At 52.2% G+C, this 15,599-nt stretch overlaps 5 protein-coding genes across 5 annotated transcripts; 4 read left to right on the forward strand and 1 right to left on the reverse strand.

The window, feature by feature from the left end:
• On the forward strand, positions 1-2,453 carry SODALDRAFT_307369 (D-3-phosphoglycerate dehydrogenase). The gene is made up of 8 exons (XM_028609064.1): positions 1-323; positions 474-781; positions 867-1,346; positions 1,424-1,533; positions 1,632-1,674; positions 1,742-1,800; positions 1,869-1,950; positions 2,031-2,453. The coding sequence occupies exons 1-8, from the start codon at positions 28-30 to the stop codon at positions 2,057-2,059; spliced, it is 1,407 nt and encodes a 468-aa protein (XP_028468696.1). The 5' UTR covers positions 1-27; the 3' UTR covers positions 2,060-2,453.
• A 1,270-nt stretch (positions 2,454-3,723) lies between these two features.
• Positions 3,724-9,479, forward strand: SODALDRAFT_106970 (hypothetical protein). Its single transcript, XM_028606507.1, has 7 exons — positions 3,724-3,949; positions 4,027-4,156; positions 4,229-4,418; positions 4,482-8,340; positions 8,406-8,479; positions 8,557-8,771; positions 8,837-9,479. Exons 1-7 carry the CDS (start codon positions 3,815-3,817, stop codon positions 9,010-9,012), a joined length of 4,779 nt encoding a protein of 1,592 aa, XP_028468697.1. The 5' UTR covers positions 3,724-3,814; the 3' UTR covers positions 9,013-9,479.
• Positions 9,480-9,946: 467 nt separating this feature from the next.
• Positions 9,947-10,783, forward strand: SODALDRAFT_270696 (POS9-activating factor FAP7; the record flags this gene model as incomplete). Its single annotated transcript, XM_028607732.1, has 3 exons — positions 9,947-10,129; positions 10,203-10,351; positions 10,591-10,783. 3 exons carry the CDS (start codon positions 9,947-9,949, stop codon positions 10,781-10,783), a joined length of 525 nt encoding a protein of 174 aa, XP_028468698.1.
• A 509-nt stretch (positions 10,784-11,292) lies between these two features.
• SODALDRAFT_330617 (inosine triphosphatase) lies at positions 11,293-12,826 on the forward strand. The gene is made up of 7 exons (XM_028611247.1): positions 11,293-11,618; positions 11,687-11,760; positions 11,899-12,043; positions 12,136-12,172; positions 12,275-12,308; positions 12,377-12,601; positions 12,664-12,826. The coding sequence occupies exons 1-6, from the start codon at positions 11,445-11,447 to the stop codon at positions 12,465-12,467; spliced, it is 555 nt and encodes a 184-aa protein (XP_028468699.1). The 5' UTR covers positions 11,293-11,444; the 3' UTR covers positions 12,468-12,601; positions 12,664-12,826.
• On the reverse strand, positions 12,385-14,760 carry SODALDRAFT_330620 (peptidase family C78). Its single transcript, XM_028611248.1, has 9 exons — positions 14,441-14,760; positions 13,932-14,342; positions 13,749-13,839; positions 13,565-13,669; positions 13,279-13,490; positions 13,151-13,182; positions 12,926-13,080; positions 12,665-12,869; positions 12,385-12,602 (listed from the first exon to the last, which is right to left on the reverse strand). The coding sequence occupies exons 1-9, from the start codon at positions 14,447-14,449 to the stop codon at positions 12,581-12,583; spliced, it is 1,242 nt and encodes a 413-aa protein (XP_028468700.1). The 5' UTR covers positions 14,450-14,760; the 3' UTR covers positions 12,385-12,580.
• Positions 14,761-15,599: the final 839 nt, after the last annotated feature.

Raw genomic sequence — 15,599 nt, forward strand, 5'->3', positions numbered from 1 at the left:
CCCCCCGTCCCCCTCAACGTCGCAAGCATGAGTTTGGCTCTCGATATCGACAGCGCGGCGTCCGCCTCCAGACGTGTGTCTCACAGCCAGGGGCTCTCAGTTTCACCCTTAACTTTCCACTCTCCCACTTCCAGCTTTGGCATTCAACCAGTAACACGCTTGGCCTCGCCTAAGCCTTTGAAACCATTCGACACCCAGGATATTAAGATTCTCCTTCTCGAGAATGTTAATAAGACTGGCCAGGACATCTTGAGGCAGCAGGGCTACCAGGTAGAGGCTCTCAAGACCTCCCTGCCTGAAGACCAGCTCATCGAGAAGATCCAGTGAGAACACCCCTGCTCCCTTTGTTTCTTTCTTTTTTGTACCATCTCGACCATGAGCCTCATTCTTCCCTTGGTGGCCCTTCATAGAGTTGGGACGAGTCTCTTCTTCCTTTGATTTCGTTTACGTCGTACGTTCTGACCTCGATCCAGGGACGTCCATGTAATCGGCATTCGTTCTAAGACCAAGCTGACCGAGAAGGTCCTCCGCCAAGCCAAGAACCTGCTGGTCATCGGCTGCTTCTGTATCGGCACGAACCAGGTCGATTTGGAATACGCCGCTAAGCACGGCATCGCCGTCTTCAACTCACCCTTTGCCAATTCCCGCAGTGTAGCTGAGCTTGTCATCGGCGAGATCATCGTCCTGGCCCGCCAGCTAGGCGACCGCTCCAATGAAATGCACCGCGGCTTCTGGAACAAGGTCAGCGCTGGATGCTGGGAAATCCGTGGCAAGACCCTCGGTATGTTGTAGTTACCCTCCCCATTCTTAAACTGTCTCCCAAAAAGCTGTTCTACTTTCTTACTGGAAGGGGTCCCGTGTATTAGGCATCGTGGGCTATGGCCACATTGGCTCTCAGCTTTCCGTTCTGGCGGAGGCCATGGGAATGAATGTCATCTACTACGACGTCGTCAACCTGATGGCTCTAGGTACTGCCACGCAGGTGCCAACGCTGGACGACCTTCTCCAGGAGGCCGATTTCGTCACGCTACACGTGCCTGAGCTGCCGGAGACAAAGAATATGATCGCCAAGCCTCAACTAGACAAGATGAAGGCGGGATCATACCTGATCAATGCCAGCCGCGGAAGCGTCGTTGATATCCCCGCCCTGGTAGATGCCATGCGCGTCGGCAAGATCGCTGGCGCGGCGCTCGACGTATACCCCAACGAACCGGCCGCCAACGGCGAGTATTTCAATGCCAGCTTGAACAGCTTCGGCGACGACATTCGCAGTCTGAAGAACATCATCCTCACCCCGCATATCGGCGGCAGCACCGAGGAGGCACAGAGGGCCATCGGCGTGGAAGGTAAGTTTCCGTGCGAGGGTTGCCCTGACAAGCCCGTCTTTGGTAGTAGAGGGGCTGCTTACCATTTTCGGGATTAGTTGGCGACGCTCTTGTTCGATATATCAACCAGGGAAGCACCATTGGCAGTGTGAACCTGCCTGAGGTGAATCTTCGCTCTCTGACTCGTGATGAGCGGGAGCACGCCCGGGTACGCAACTCCTCCCTCATGTGGTCATGGGACCTGGACATGATCTGTGTTCAGTTTTTATCACCAAGCTGCTACAAAGTACTGACGCACATGAACAGTTCATCTACATCCACCGGAACGTACCGGGTGTACTAAGGAAGGGTGAGATTTTATAACATACCTCATCTCATCCGTCAGATGACAAGGCGATGCTAACATTTCCCAACAGTGAACGAGATCTTGGGCGATCACAACGTAGACAAGCAGACCACAGATAGCAAGGGCGATGTACGCTTCCCAGACTCGTCTCCTGCGTCATTTTACATGTAGCCAGTGCTAACTAGTGGGATTTTCAGATTGCGTACCTGATGGCGGACGTCAGCAACGTCAAGACCAGCGACATCAAGGAGATCTCAGATGCTCTGGATGCTCTCAGCTGTGAGTTTCCGCTACATGCAAACTCATGTTCCCCTGCCTTTCAAGTTCGCGGGATTCGAAGACTGACGTCTCATCACTAGCGCGTATCCTAACCCGAGTGCTGTATTAACCGCTCCTTTGTTTCCTGCAACGACGGGGGCGTTTTACGATAGATGGACGATGCAATGATTCAAGGCATTCCATGTGGGGTACACGGGCGTAGAATGGTTCACAGGACTCAACTTCTCGGCTACAAACTGGGAACATTTCAACATGTCGGTATGGAATGGGGCAATCTTCTCTTCGTCACTTCACGTCTCGGGGAGGGCGTGGTCTTATAAATATATATATATATATATATCTTGGATAGCCAAAAGGAAGTCAAAAAGGCCCGTGGAACAAAGGGCGGGACAGCGTATGAAGTATTCATTCTTATCTTATTTTTACTCTTGTTGGCGGAGTTGATTGATAACATGCTTGGGAACGAGACATCCCGAGTCAGTACTTTTGACACCATCATTCCTGGGCACACTTGGCCAAGCCACTTGTCACTGGAACAAGCTCTGGGAAGTACCACATGCCCGGTAAGATAGGTCAGGTAGCCAAGTGATATATGGGGTAGCAAGACCCGTATCGAGTACAGGAGCCATGACTCGAACTCGCGGTCTACCACAACGCAAATCGTTTTGCGCAAGGCAGGTGCCGATGTATTAATGGACCTAATTAAGGCATGTGCCGGTTTAAGAAAATCCACGCGTGAGGTAGGGAAAATAAGACCGTATTCTGGGGTTAAGTCAAGGAACAAGCTCGCCGGACCTCCAATACAGGACGAAGTTGAAATCCGCACTTCGATTTCGTGCTCCAGAAATGGGCCTTTGTTATTTAATGACATTTACGGCACGGATCACCCCAGCATAAAGGCGCGAGAAAACGTGTCGTCGCAGTAGGAATTTTCATCTAGAAGATTGCTGATAATAATAAATCTTGTTGCCTTGTAATTATATGCAGGAAAAAAAAACGGGGCTGGAGAGATGGGGCGGCCTACGAATACCCGCCATTTCAGTAGGGGCCTTTAGAATGCGCTACGGAGTGACCTAGTGCTAAGGGTCGGGTATGTACTTAGAACTGTGTCTATGTACCTTAGTTATACATACCGTGCTAGACTACGTGTTTTTTCTTGTCGGTCTTACTAATAGCATGCTAACCACCGCATAACGCGATGTCAGTGCACTTGTCAGAATATAAATAAGGTACGCGGAATTATGTTTGTATGGTGGGCTTCCTGGGGGGGGCCTATGAAACAGCGGACAACGGTCACCGTACATAGTGTCTAATACACTGTACCACACTTCCAGTTCCTTAGCCCCTTGCACAGGGGCAGATGCAAGGCTTGTGGGGATCCTTCTGTACCTTTCTTTCGCTGCGACGTACGTACAGAGAGGTGGCTTGGGAGAACTCCCCCCTGCACCCCCTGTCTCTCCATCAGACAGCGGATTCAAAAAAGTTGCCGACCTTTACTACCTATCTATCATTCTAACTTGTTGGGACAACTAGACACCGTACACCATTTTCCAGGTTCGCTGCATGTCTTCCAAATAGCAGGACCGGTAGCAACAACTGCCATCTTTGTTGCTCTTTCCGAGTGGCACTCCAGCCCTTCGAGAGCTGGTTCTTCGTTCTTAGTTGGCGTTCGATCTTTCATCCTTTCTCTCAGTTTTAGCGGCTTGCCTAGGCATGTCTCTTATGACGAGCTGTTCGCCTTAGCTTTGCTCGTCCAACGTGTTGACCGTCTTCGTACTCTCTTCCCGTCCTTACGCAGTCTAGCCACACGCTCCCTCGCATCCTACGACCTCACTCCTCCTCCTCCCCCTCCTCTTTTCCTCCGATGGTTCAGAACTACGATGTCGGCACCAGGGCGTGGCAGCCCGATGCCACGGAGGGCTGGGTTGCCTCGGAGGTCATCAGCAAAACTGTCGATGGCTCCAAGGTTACGCTCGTTTTCCAGCTCGAAAATGACGAGGTACGTCAGGGTCCATCCCCTACTGTGTGCCAAATGCGAAAACCCCAAGACACCGCTAATCGTGCTTCTTGATATAGACCAAGACCCTCGAGGTCTCTGTCGAGGCCGTTCAGAATGGCGACTCCTCCCTCCCACCGTTAATGAATCCGACAATGCTTGAAGCGAGCGATGATTTGACCAATCTTTCCCATCTCAACGAGCCTGCCGGTACATCTACCCGACCTTCGATGGCATGTCGGGCTCTGCCGTGATGAATATACGCTGACCTTCAATATCCAGTGCTACAAGCGATCCGCCTCCGATACCTACAGAAAGAGATATACACATACAGCGGCATTGTTCTAATTGCAACAAATCCGTTCGCCAAAGTAGATTCCCTCTATGTTCCGGGCATGGTGCAAGTCTATGCCGGCAGGCAGAGGGCGACACAAGCTCCCCATCTGTTTGCCATTGCCGAAGAAGCTTTCATGTAGTTTTTATACCCCATCTACTCCCTGGGCCTAATCCACGAGCCAACGCTAACGAAATGCAGAGACATGATCCGGAGCGGGAAAAACCAGACTATCGTCGTCTCGGGTGAGTCTGGTGCCGGTAAAACTGTCAGTGCCAAATACATCATGCGGTATTTCGCTACGAGAGAAGCTCCCGACAACCCCGGAGCTCGATCCAAGAAGGGTAGCGATTCTATGAGCGAGACCGAGGAACAGATTCTAGCCACCAACCCTATTATGGAAGCTTTCGGTAACGCTAAAACAACACGAAACGATAACTCCTCGCGTTTCGGCAAGTACATCGAGATCATGTTCGATGACAAGACCAATATTATTGGTGCTAGGATCCGGACATATCTTCTGGAACGGTCAAGACTTGTCTTCCAGCCTCTGAAGGAGCGCAACTACCACATCTTCTATCAGCTCGTTGCCGGCGCATCGGACAAGGAGCGTGAAGAGCTCAATATCCTCCCGATCGAGCAGTTCGAGTATCTCAACCAGGGCAACTGCCCCGCCATTGACGGAGTCGATGACAAGGCGGAATTCGAGGCCACTAAGAGCTCACTCAAGACGATCGGCGTCACGGAGTCTCAGCAAGCCGAAATCTTCAAGCTTCTGGCCGGTCTCCTCCACCTTGGTAATGTCAAGATTGGCGCATCCCGCAACGATAGCGTCCTTGCACCGACGGAGCCGTCGCTGGAGTTGGCTTGCCGTATTCTGGGCGTGAATGGGGAGCAGTTTGCAAGGTGGATCGTCAAGAAGCAGCTCGTCACAAGAGGCGAGAAGATTACGTCGAACCTGACCCAAGCCCAGGCCATCGTCGTCCGCGACTCTGTTGCGAAATACATCTACTCGAGCCTCTTCGACTGGCTCGTGGAGATTGTCAATAGAGGCTTGGCTGCCGAGGAAGTACTCAACCGCGTTCAGTCCTTCATCGGCGTGCTTGATATCTACGGTTTCGAGCACTTTGCCAAGAACTCGTTCGAGCAGTTCTGCATCAACTACGCCAACGAGAAGCTGCAGCAAGAGTTCAACCAGCATGTCTTCAAGCTCGAGCAAGAGGAATATCTCAGGGAGGAGATCGACTGGACTTTCATCGACTTCTCCGATAATCAACCGTGTATCGACCTCATTGAAAGCAAGATGGGAATTCTTGGCCTACTTGACGAAGAATCTCGCCTCCCCATGGGCTCGGATGAGCAGTTCGTGACGAAGCTCCATCATCACTATGCCGGCGACAAGAATCGGTTCTACAAGAAGCCAAGGTTTGGCAAGTCGTCCTTCACCGTCTGCCACTACGCCATAGATGTTACGTACGAGTCCGAGGGCTTCATTGAGAAGAACCGCGACACTGTCCCCGACGAACACATGGCGGTTATGCGCGCTACAACAAACCCATTCTTGCGGCAGGTTCTGGACGCCGCGTTGGCAGTGCGGGAAAAGGACGTGGCCTCGGCGTCATCGAATGCTGTGAAGCCCGCTGCCGGAAGGAAGATCGGCGTCGCGGTGAATAGGAAACCGACGCTCGGTGGTATTTTCCGCTCCTCTCTCATCGAACTAATGCATACGATCAATAACACGGATGTCCACTACATCCGATGTATCAAGCCCAACGAGGCGAAGGAGCCATGGAAATTCGAGGGGCCTATGGTACTCAGCCAGCTCCGTGCCTGCGGCGTCCTGGAGACCGTCCGGATTAGCTGCGCGGGATACCCGACGCGGTGGACATACGAGGAGTTCGCCTTGCGCTACTACATGCTCGTTCCTTCCGACCAGTGGACGTCGGAGATCCGGGAAATGGCAGACGCAATCCTCACCAAGGCGTTGGGCACGAGCTCCGCCAAGGGCATGGACAAGTACCAGCTCGGTCTCACCAAAATCTTTTTCCGAGCCGGCATGCTCGCTTTCCTGGAGAACCTTCGCACTAACCGTCTGAATGACTGCGCCATCATGATCCAGAAGAATCTCCGTGCCAAGTATTATCGCCATCGCTACCTGGATGCTCGCAACGCAGTCATCATCTTCCAGTCGGCCACTAGGGCCTATCTTGCTCGTAAAGCTGCGCAGGAGCTCCGGACCATCAAAGCTGCCACCACGATCCAACGCGTCTGGCGCGGCCAGAAGCAGAGGAAGCAATTTTTGCAAATCAGACACGATGTCATTCTCGCGCAGGCCGCTGCCAAGGGCTACCTGCGCAGGAGGCAGATCATGGAGACGCGGGTGGGCAATGCGGCAGTTCTGATCCAGAGGGTCTGGCGCGCCAGGCGGCAGCTCAGGTCCTGGAGGCAATACCGCAAGAATGTCATCATCGTGCAGAAACTCTGGCGAGGCAGGGTGGCCCGGCGCGAGTACAAGAAGATGCGGGAGGAGGCGCGCGACCTCAAGCAAATCTCATACAAGCTGGAGAACAAGGTGGTGGAGCTCACCCAGTCTCTCGGCTCGATGAAGGCGCAGAACAAGACTCTGGTTTCTCAGGTGGAGAACTACGAAAGCCAGATCAAGGCCTGGAAGAACCGTCACAATGCGCTCGAAACGCGCACCAAGGAGCTGCAGACCGAGGCCAACCAGGCCGGCATTGCTGTCGCGAGACTCCAGGCCATGGAAGACGAGATGAAGAAGCTCCAGCAGAGCTTCGAAGAGTCGACGGCCAACATCAAGAGAATGCAAGAGGAGGAGAGGGCGCTGAGGGAGTCGCTGCGCAGCACCAACTCGGAATTGGAGAGCGTGCGGCAACAGAGTATGCAGATCGAGGAGGAGAAGATGTCGCTGCGGCAACAGCTGGCCGAACTCCAGGATCAGTTGGAGCTGGCCCGGCGCATGGCTCCTGTCAATGGAGACGCTGCCGCCAACAGTGTGCCCCCCGCTGCACCGCCGGCAAGCGGCCTGATCAATCTCGTCTCCTCGAATTCCAAGAAGCCGAAGAGACGGAGCGCAGGTGCCGAGCCCCGCGAGGTCGACCGTTTCAGCGCGGCCTACAATCCTCGGCCCGTGTCCATGGCCGTGGCGAGCGCCATGCATAGACCCAACGTCGGCGGCCCTGCATTTGTCCCCGGTGTCGACAGCATCGAGATTGAGCTTGAGAATCTTCTGGCCGATGAGGACGGTCTCAACGAGGAGGTTACCATGGGCCTGATTCGCAACCTCAGGATCCCGTCTCCGAACACCAACCCGCCACCATCCGATAAGGAGGTTCTTTTCCCGTCGTATCTCATCAACCTGGTTACGTCCGAGATGTGGAACAACGGGTTCGTGAAGGAATCGGAGCGGTTCCTGGCGAACGTCATGCAGTCCATCCAGCAAGAGGTGATGCAGCACGACGGGGACGAGGCGATCAACCCCGGGGCCTTCTGGCTATCCAACGTGCACGAGATGCTCTCGTTTGTGTTCCTGGCCGAGGACTGGTACGAGGCCCAAAAGTCGGACAATTACGAGTACGACCGCCTATTGGAGATCGTCAAGCACGACCTGGAGAGCCTGGAGTTCAACATCTATCATACTTGGATGAAGGTCCTAAAGAAGAAGCTGCACAAGATGATCATTCCTGCCATCATCGAGTCTCAATCCTTGCCCGGCTTCGTCACCAACGAGAGCAGCCGGTTCTTGGGCAAGCTGTTGCAGTCCAACTCGACGCCCGCGTACAGCATGGACAACCTGCTTAGCCTCTTGAACAATGTGTTCAGGGCCATGAAGGCGTACTATTTGGAAGATTCCATCATCACGCAAACGGTCACGGAGCTGCTCCGACTTGTCGGCGTCACTGCGTTCAACGACTTGCTGATGAGACGCAACTTCCTGTCGTGGAAGCGGGGCCTGCAAATTAACTACAACATCACACGGATAGAAGAGTGGTGCAAGAGTCACGATATGCCCGAGGGCACTCTTCAGTTGGAGCATCTCATGGTAAGTGCTTAACACCGGCTCATCTCGTCGAGGCTGGATTTGAATCGTACTGACACGCATTATAGCAAGCAACCAAGCTTCTCCAGTTGAAGAAGGCAACCCTGAATGACATTGAGATTATTCAGGATATCTGCTGGATGTAAGTCGTTTCTGTTTCTCTGGTGTCAGCGGAGTGAAGGGAAACTGATTTGGCTAACACGTGTTGCTTCCAATCAGGCTCTCTCCCAACCAAATCCAGAAGCTCCTGAATCAGTATCTCGTCGCCGATTACGAGCAGCCGATTAATGGGGAAATCATGAAGGCGGTTGCCTCGCGAGTATCTGAGAAGGGCGACGTTCTGCTTCTCCAGGCTGTCGATATGGACGACAGCGGACCGTACGAGATTGCGGAGCCTAGGTCTATCACAGCGCTAGAAACTTACACGCCGTCATGTACGAGGCCCCCGGCGTCCTGTCTTATTGCTCAGATCAGGTCACTAACTTTTGTGTGTTTACAGGGCTACAAACGCCAAGGCTGAAGCGGCTCGCGGAGATTGTGTCGGCACAGGCCATCGCGCAACAAGAGAAGATGGACGACTACGAGGTTGACGAAGATTTCGAGGGCAACGGCGACCTGAAAGAGGACGGGGTTGATGACGAGGTTCAGGTTCCTGCTAAGCGGCTTTCGGCTTGAAACGATCATCGTCACCTCCCCCCTTTTTCGGACGACGAATCCAGTTCCGTAGACTATGACGAGCCCAACGGTCGCGTTTATCAGACTAGATACCCATTTTGAGCCCGCTGCTTTCTCGACCATCCTGTTGGTTCGGTAGCCAGTGTGAGGGGGAGACGACGAACCTTTTTCCCACGCTTGTGTCAGACCACAGGTTTGTTTTCCATTTGGATATCTACGACATCCGCTTGCGTTGGTAATGTACAGGAAAGACGAGAAAACAGGACGAGAAAGGGAGAAGAGAGAAGAGACAAGATTTAGAGACGTCTTGTGTGGTTAGGATACCACCCGTATTCATTCAAGGCTGGCGCCCAAAAGGGGTTGGCTTTGCGGTTGGGGTCAACATGTATATGTAGTGAGCCTCTCGTGTTTTTATGCCACAAGGGAAGAGGAGAGCGAGACGAAGCTGCCAGACTCGCGGTTCACTCTGTTCAAGAACGAAGCTATGATGACATGAGGGTTTCCTTGTTTTCCTTTGCATGTAAGACGGCTGTGTAGATCTTGCTTCATATTGTGCGCTTGTTTGGAATTCTCTTGGCTGATTTCTGTTCGTCAGAGGTGATTCTTCTCATTTGTGTTGTTGACAGGTTTGAGGGTTGTTGCGTGGAGGGGACGTTGGTGGGTTGATGAATATGCAATAAACGGGGGGTGTTCTCAGTTTCGCTCCTGGCCGCATAGACTTTGGAGAATTCATGTCAAAAATTACACCAGCGAGTCGAAAGTGTGAGAGGAGGTCCATTTTCACTTGATATTTTCTCCTGACTTTTCGTCGACTTTTTTTTTATCGGATCTTTTAAATATTGTCCAGCCAGGAAAAAAAATTGTGAACATTTGCAAAGTCGGAAGGAGATACACACTCGAGACAGGAAGGTGCAAAAAAGAAGAGAAAATAAAAATGAGGACATCACCGAATATCATTGTCACGGGCACACCCGGGGTAGGCAAGACGACACACTGCGAGGAGATTGCCAGGCGCACGGGGCTCAAGCACCTGGCCATCAATCAGATTGTCAAGGACCGGGAGTGCCATGATGGCTGGGATGAAGAGTATTCGAGTTGGATTGTGAATGAGGACAAGGTTGGTTTCTGCCACCGGCATTGCCATGCCCCCATCTCTTATCACAGGCATGTACTGATTGGGTCTCGTCTAGCTTCTCGATGCCCTGGAGGATGATACTATTCCGGAAGGCGGTTATTTGATTGACTGGCATGCGTGCGACTTATTTCCAGAGAGCTGGATCGACCTCGTCATCGTGCTACGGGTGGACTCGAGCACGCTGTATGACCGACTTACTGAGAGGTGAGATAGATGCCTTTGCTTTCAGGATGTGGCGGGACGTAGTGTCGTGGGGACGTGATCTCGTGGTAGTGCCTACTACCGCCTCGTCCCCCGGTTGTCACTATTCGCTCACTGACTTCCTTTCCCCCTTACCGCTCGACACACTCTCACCCCTCCTCCCGCCTCGTTCCGTTCTTGGCCCCTATAGCCAGCAGTGATTACCTCTCCCTTTATAACTAACTTTATCGTTTTCACTCCAGGAAATATTCCGAGAAAAAGCTGCAGGAGAACCTGGACTCGGAGATCATGGAGGTCCTGCTCTCGGAAGCCAGGGAAGCGTACGCGGAGGAGATTGTGGTAGAGCTGACGAGCAATACGGCGGACGAGGTGGAAAGCAACGTCGCCAGGATAGAAAGCTGGCTGGAGCAGTGGAAGAAGGACCGGACAGGCTAGTGGTCATGAGATGTGAGATGGTCGAGAACCGGCGGCTTCCATTTTCCCTTTTCTTTTCTATAGTCTCATTCACGCCGAAGGACATGTTTCATGACAACGGGAAAACACTGGAATGAATTTCTACGGGGATGGAGAGGTATTAAAAGGGATCGTTTAGGAAAAAGCAAGGTAAATTCTACAGCCATGGAGTCTAAAAGTATTGTCTCTTCTGCTACTTGTGCTATTCAACCGCGCGTGAGTTGATGTTTCAGCCGTAATTATCACACAGCCCAGAAGGATCAGGTCGTGCGGAGAATGGAAGGCACTGGCTCTACTCTCCGACAAGCCATAACCAGGAGAAGAGGGAAGTGATAAATGACGACCTTTTACCTTTGGCTGGCCCTTCATATTCCTCTCGGTCAAAATGGAAGAAGTGGAACCTGCATATTCACTTAACCAAAATTTCACCAACTACGCCACGAGGATTGTGACCGAATGAGTCAATTCTTATCAATCCCTTGATCTCATCCTCATGGTCTATTTCCACTCTTCACTTTCTCCCGAGGTCTACAACAAAAAGGGATACGATTCACACAAGGACGACTTACGATTATAGCTCCCCTATCGTACCTTCGCTCGGTTGAAAACCCATCCTCTCCTTGATCGCAAAAGCAACAGCATCATGTCGACCCCTCCTGTAGTAAACTTCATAACTGGCAACGCCAACAAACTACGTGAGGTCAAGGCGATCCTCGAACCTGGCATCACTGTCCAGAGCCAATCCATTGATATCGAGGAGGTCCAGGGAACTGTCGAGGAAGTGACCAAAGCAAAGTGCCGCAAAGCAGCAGAGACGGTTCGCATTCCCCCTTACTTGCTCTTATCTACTCCCAATACTCCTGATAGCTGAAAACAACCTCCCAGGTCAATGGTCCCGTCCTTGTAGAAGACACATGTCTCTGCTTTAAGGCCCTTAACGACCTCCCGGGTCCATACATGTATGTCTGGACGCTAATGGCACCCCATCCATAATGTTTCTCAGCCAGGAGCGCATCCCTTCCCCGTGGGTGCCGAACTCTGTGGAAGACCGACCAGACTAGCTAACGCAGGGCTCGGCTGCATGGTAATCGGAAAAGCAAGTGGTTCATGCAATCCATAGGCCACCAGGGCCTGAACAACCTCCTCGCAGCTTACGACGACAAGTCCGCCGATGCCGTCTGCACCTTCGGGTACTCCCCTGGCCCGGGCCACGAACCCATTCTGTTTCAGGGCCGCACAAGGGTATGCCAGCTTCTTCTCTTCGCGTACCGCTGCGTCTTCTTGTGCTCTGCGGGATGAGTTTTGTGGGTGCTAACCCTCACCTTCTTCTGTAGGGCAAGATCGTGCCGCCTCGCGGACCAGGAGATTTCGGTTGGTCGTCCTGATCTTTGAGTGGCGCCAAAAATAAAATAAAAAATAAAAATAGAAAACCCCCCGGGGATGAACACAGATGTAGCTAACCCCTTTGTTCAGGATGGGACCCCATCTTCGAATACGAAGGGCGGACGTGCGTTGCTTTCCCCATTTTCCCACACATCCTTCTCACCTTTCCGATCGGTACTGACCAGATGGTAGGTATGCCGAGATGGACAAGGCTGAGAAGAACAACATCTCGCATCGCGGCCTGGCTCTCAAGAAACTGCAGGATTGGTTTGCAGAGCAGTAGCCTAGCCTAATTGAAAGAGAACAAAAGGGGAAAGCCCTACTCCAAGGTACCTTAGACAGACATGGGGCTCGGGGCATCATTCGCGTTTCCGGAGGCCCCAACCCTAGCACGCTTCATCCGGTGTCATGTCCTAGCCTGTATTGTGTGTGTTAGCTGTTATGCATCCAAAAATGGGTGTTCGATAGATTTTTACTCACATCAGGGTCTCGAACTCTCGGTAACGCCAGAGATATCTGGGACCCCGTCGATACGCCTTAAGGGGTTCGTCGGGAGATTTATGCCGAAACTCGTGACCCGCTAGCCGCGAGATAGAAGGCGAGTCGCGCCGCGAAGGATCAAATACAAGGAGATTAGAAGGGCCATGCTTTTGTTTCTCGAAACCAACGATTGTCAGTGAGTGTCCTGCTGACCTGCATTAGTTTTAATGACAAGATTTGTATGCGCAGGGGATAACTTGCCGGCGTGTTGGAAGTAGATAGGAGGAAGAGTCGTGCACCTCACTTTAGAGAGCTCCTCTGAAGAGCACCCTCCAGCGAAGTAGCTTTCCACGGATTCAATCAATTTTTGATGTACCTTGACGGGGTCCGGGTCGGCAAAAGCTTGGGCGGTGCACCTTGTAGAGCTGTCAGTAAAGGAGCCAGGATGGGGGGCAGGACCTCAATGGGGCTATGGCTACTACTCACGGGATATCGACTACGCGGAAGAGGGCCTGAGCCTATATGGGCAATATATCATCAGTCAGTCTCTTCTCTTCACACCATCTCAGTTTTGAAGTGGACAGGGGAATGGTGAGGATAGGGGTTATCTTTACTTCAGAAGTCCCGATATACTTGCGCGTTCCCCTGATGCCACCCGTCTCGGACCGGGACTGGGCATTGATGCCACGGTCCCATGCCTCCTCGATCAAGTCCTGGATCTCAAATATGGTGGGCAGTTTCTTTCGGAAGTGCTTTCGACCCTCGGCTCTGGCCCCAATAATGTACGAGACAAGCATCTGGATATTCCTGTAGCCGCAAAAACCACCTGCGGAGAGTCGCTTGTCAATTCGGAGTCGACGATAATGGAGAGGAGAGGCGAGCTGCAGGCCACAAAAATACCTTCCAGTCTCATTTTTGAGATGTGTTGTACGCTCGGGTGACATAGGTATGCGTACTTCGTGCCTTTGTTTTGTTCAAGGAGCTGGCGGAGGACCGGAATGATGCCTAGGGATCCGAGTGAGTATATACCCCGAGCCTCGAAGATGTTGGCTAGGTCGGGTCTTCCGGAAAGCCGGACACTCACTCTCTGCCCTGATTTCGCTTCCCGTCCGTAGAAGCGATTCAAGCCATCCGGGCATGCGCTTCTCATTGGCGTGTTTTCCTAGCTCAGAGGTCTGGAAAAGACAAGGTGAACTTTTGTGAGGGAGTGTTTCTTCGGGTATAATGATAGGGGGGCGAACTCGAATCCAGATGGATAAAGACATACACCTAGCCGTTTCTGTACTTTATGGCCACGTTCTCTGTGGCGGGTGGGATCCTTTGTAGAACTTGGCATGGCGAGCAATTTTCCCCAGGCGCCGACGCCATTCTTCTGGCGCCTCCTGTCGGGAGACATCGCGGAAATGGGCTGGTCGTCATGAGTTTGTGTCGACTGGGTTCTGTCGTCCCTGGCAGGCCTATATACGCTCGAGGATTCGCTGTCGCCACTTTTCCGCACACCGCTAGGTGTCCCGGTGTGAAGCTGGGTATGAGAGTTTGGTCCAACCGGTGCAGCACGCCGGTCGCAGCCATCGACTGGACACTCGCCAAATTTCAGCCCAGGCGAGCGAATCTCCTCTGCCCTTAACTGACGTAACGGCGAAGGAGATTCCGTCTCTGAATGGAATTCTTCCATGTGCTATTCCTTTGTCAGCGTGTCCTGGTATTTACTAACACACGTGAGGCATCCGGGGCATCCGGGGCATCGTGAGCTGAGAGGGCATAGTTGGCGCGTACCACGGACATGTCATTCTCGCCTCCCCGTACAGAGGGGCAAAACGGACAGGTAAAGCTATATTCCATTGTTGAGGTCAGGGTCTCGCTCAAGAGATGAGGTTGGGCACATGTGATGCTAATGACGATCCTGGTGTTTCCCGTCGTTTCTGTCGTCGTTTCTGTTGTCGCTGGTTTTCTACAGACGAGAAATACACTAGACACTCCAATACATTTCAATAACACGCGGAAATCAGATAATAAACAATCAATGTCACAAAGAACACGAAGAGCTCGAAGGGAGACGAAGAACAAAGGGTAATCGTCGACAGAGATCGGAGTGCTGCCTTTGTCGATAGGTACGTGGGTAGGTCTGATGCGAAGTTGAGATACGTTACAGAAAGAGTGGGGTCGGTATGTTGCTGTACCTACCTGAGGTAATAAGATGCCCTCCTTTGTCCGCAGCAACATAATTATTATAACATTATTATAACGGTATCCTAGGTCACAAGTCAAAGAACATACGGTAGTCGTACTACTCCGTACAGTCCATGGCTTTCAACATGTTGGCAGATATGAAATTGTATCAAGGTTCCTTTGCTACCTACCTACCTAAGGTAGGTATGTGACCCTGACTGTACTTTAAATGACCAGTTTCCAAATTTTTAAAGGCCGACCTCATTTGTCCAACACCACCGCCACGATGTCGAGAACCAAGCCGTAGACACGTATGCTGATCTTCAGAAAAACCACCTGGTCGTCGTCCAACTTAACAACGCAAGGTATGAATTATTACCTAGGTCCTACCCCCGAGAAATATTGGGCCAAACGTCATGATCCGCATCTATGCCATGAACCGTGAGCCTCCCAAAGAAGTCATGCGGACAGACCCGTAATCATCTAGCCGATCCTGCGGCCGTTCGTCTAACATCCAACCTCTTGCTAAAGCCATCCATCGTACAAGCCGTGTATTGTACAAACAGGCTACCACTGACGGGCCAGTTTAAAGTGGCCTGCATCAATATGTATGTATCCGCCAAAAACCGTCGCCGTCATCCCGCCCCTGGCATTTGGGGACAGTTGTGCTGTTCCTGATATTCAACGCTAGTCGTAATCATGCGGCTGTACCTAGTAATGCAGGGTGCTGTTGGTCGCTTGCTGCGCAACCTGGCAAATACCTTCC

Source organism: Sodiomyces alkalinus, assembly GCF_003711515.1.
Source record: "Sodiomyces alkalinus F11 unplaced genomic scaffold SODALscaffold_2, whole genome shotgun sequence".
NCBI lineage: Eukaryota > Fungi > Ascomycota > Sordariomycetes > Glomerellales > Plectosphaerellaceae > Sodiomyces > Sodiomyces alkalinus.